At 50.2% G+C, this 1,086-nt stretch overlaps 1 protein-coding gene across 1 annotated transcript in view; it reads right to left on the reverse strand.

Annotated features, from left to right (window-relative positions):
- SDS (serine dehydratase) overlaps nucleotides 1–65 on the reverse strand; it is a 23,449-nt gene extending 23,384 nt beyond the window's left edge. The window contains exon 1 of the mRNA XM_019641579.1: nucleotides 54–65. Coding sequence (XP_019497124.1) covers nucleotides 54–65 — 12 coding nt within the window. The remainder of the gene's footprint in view (nucleotides 1–53) is intronic.
- Nucleotides 66–1,086: the final 1,021 nt, after the last annotated feature.

Consider the following 1,086-nt stretch of genomic DNA (forward strand, 5'->3'; position numbering starts at 1 on the left):
ATCATCATCACCATCATCATCACAGAACTGCAGCGTCTTGGACTTGAACTCACTTCCTGCCCCATGCGAAGCCTCCTGTCTATCCCTGGCTGTGTGCAGGGGTCTGTCTGTCCACAAGGTGGTGTACACACACACACACACACACACACACACACACACACACCTCTGGCCAGCTCTCTCCCTGGCCCCATCAACAAAGCTCTCTTGTCCATTTGGTTGGCCGGGATGAGAATATTGATGAGACAGAGGGCAGTGAAGGCACAAACAGCTCACATAGCTGTCCCTCTCTGTAGGACAACAAGCTGTCCCCTCATGCTGCCCCACTGACCTTCCACAGGCACTCCCAAGCCCCCTTTCCAGTGGGGAGGCATGTCCCTAGGCATGTGTCGGGCACACAGGTGGCAGAGCTGAAGGGAAGCATACATGTAGCCACCGCCCCCTGTGTGCATCTGAGGGTATACAGCCGGCACTCATGTTGCCCAACATCTGCAGGTGCCCGATCCCATGCCAAGGGTTTCCCATGTGAGGTGTCACTCAACCCTCAAACACTCAGGTGAGTGGACATTTTGAGTCCCACGTCACAGGTGAGGAAACAGGCTCAGAGGTGGAGTCAAACTGTTACCCAGGTGGCAGAATGCAAGCTCGGGAATCCTGAGTCATTTGAGGACACCCAGCTGATGGAGAGGGCAGGAGATGGGGGTCAGGGAGGGCCACCTTGCCCAGTCTGGTCCCATTAGGGGTCCCAGATGTAGGCATGTGACATGAGGTTACCCACACAGTCAGTGAGATGGGACTGAAGGCAGATACCTACCTTAGAATGCCGAATTCTCTCTATTCTACTGCAAACACATGGTGAGCAGCTGCAGGTGCTGGAAACAAGATCATTAATTCTTTCTTTAGACCTCTCCATATCGTTTCATTGGTTTCAACAAGAATCTATCACTATTGTGATTTGAAAAATACCAAATTAAGAAAATCGTGTAAGGACCAAAAAGAGGGAAAAAACCCAAAATATATATCACTGTTGTTGACATCCTGTTTGGGCATATCATTTTTTTGTAATAACGTTATTGAGATACAATTTGC

Source organism: Hipposideros armiger, unplaced genomic scaffold, assembly GCF_001890085.2.
Source record: "Hipposideros armiger isolate ML-2016 unplaced genomic scaffold, ASM189008v1 scaffold_62, whole genome shotgun sequence".
In the NCBI taxonomy this organism is placed as follows: domain Eukaryota; kingdom Metazoa; phylum Chordata; class Mammalia; order Chiroptera; family Hipposideridae; genus Hipposideros; species Hipposideros armiger.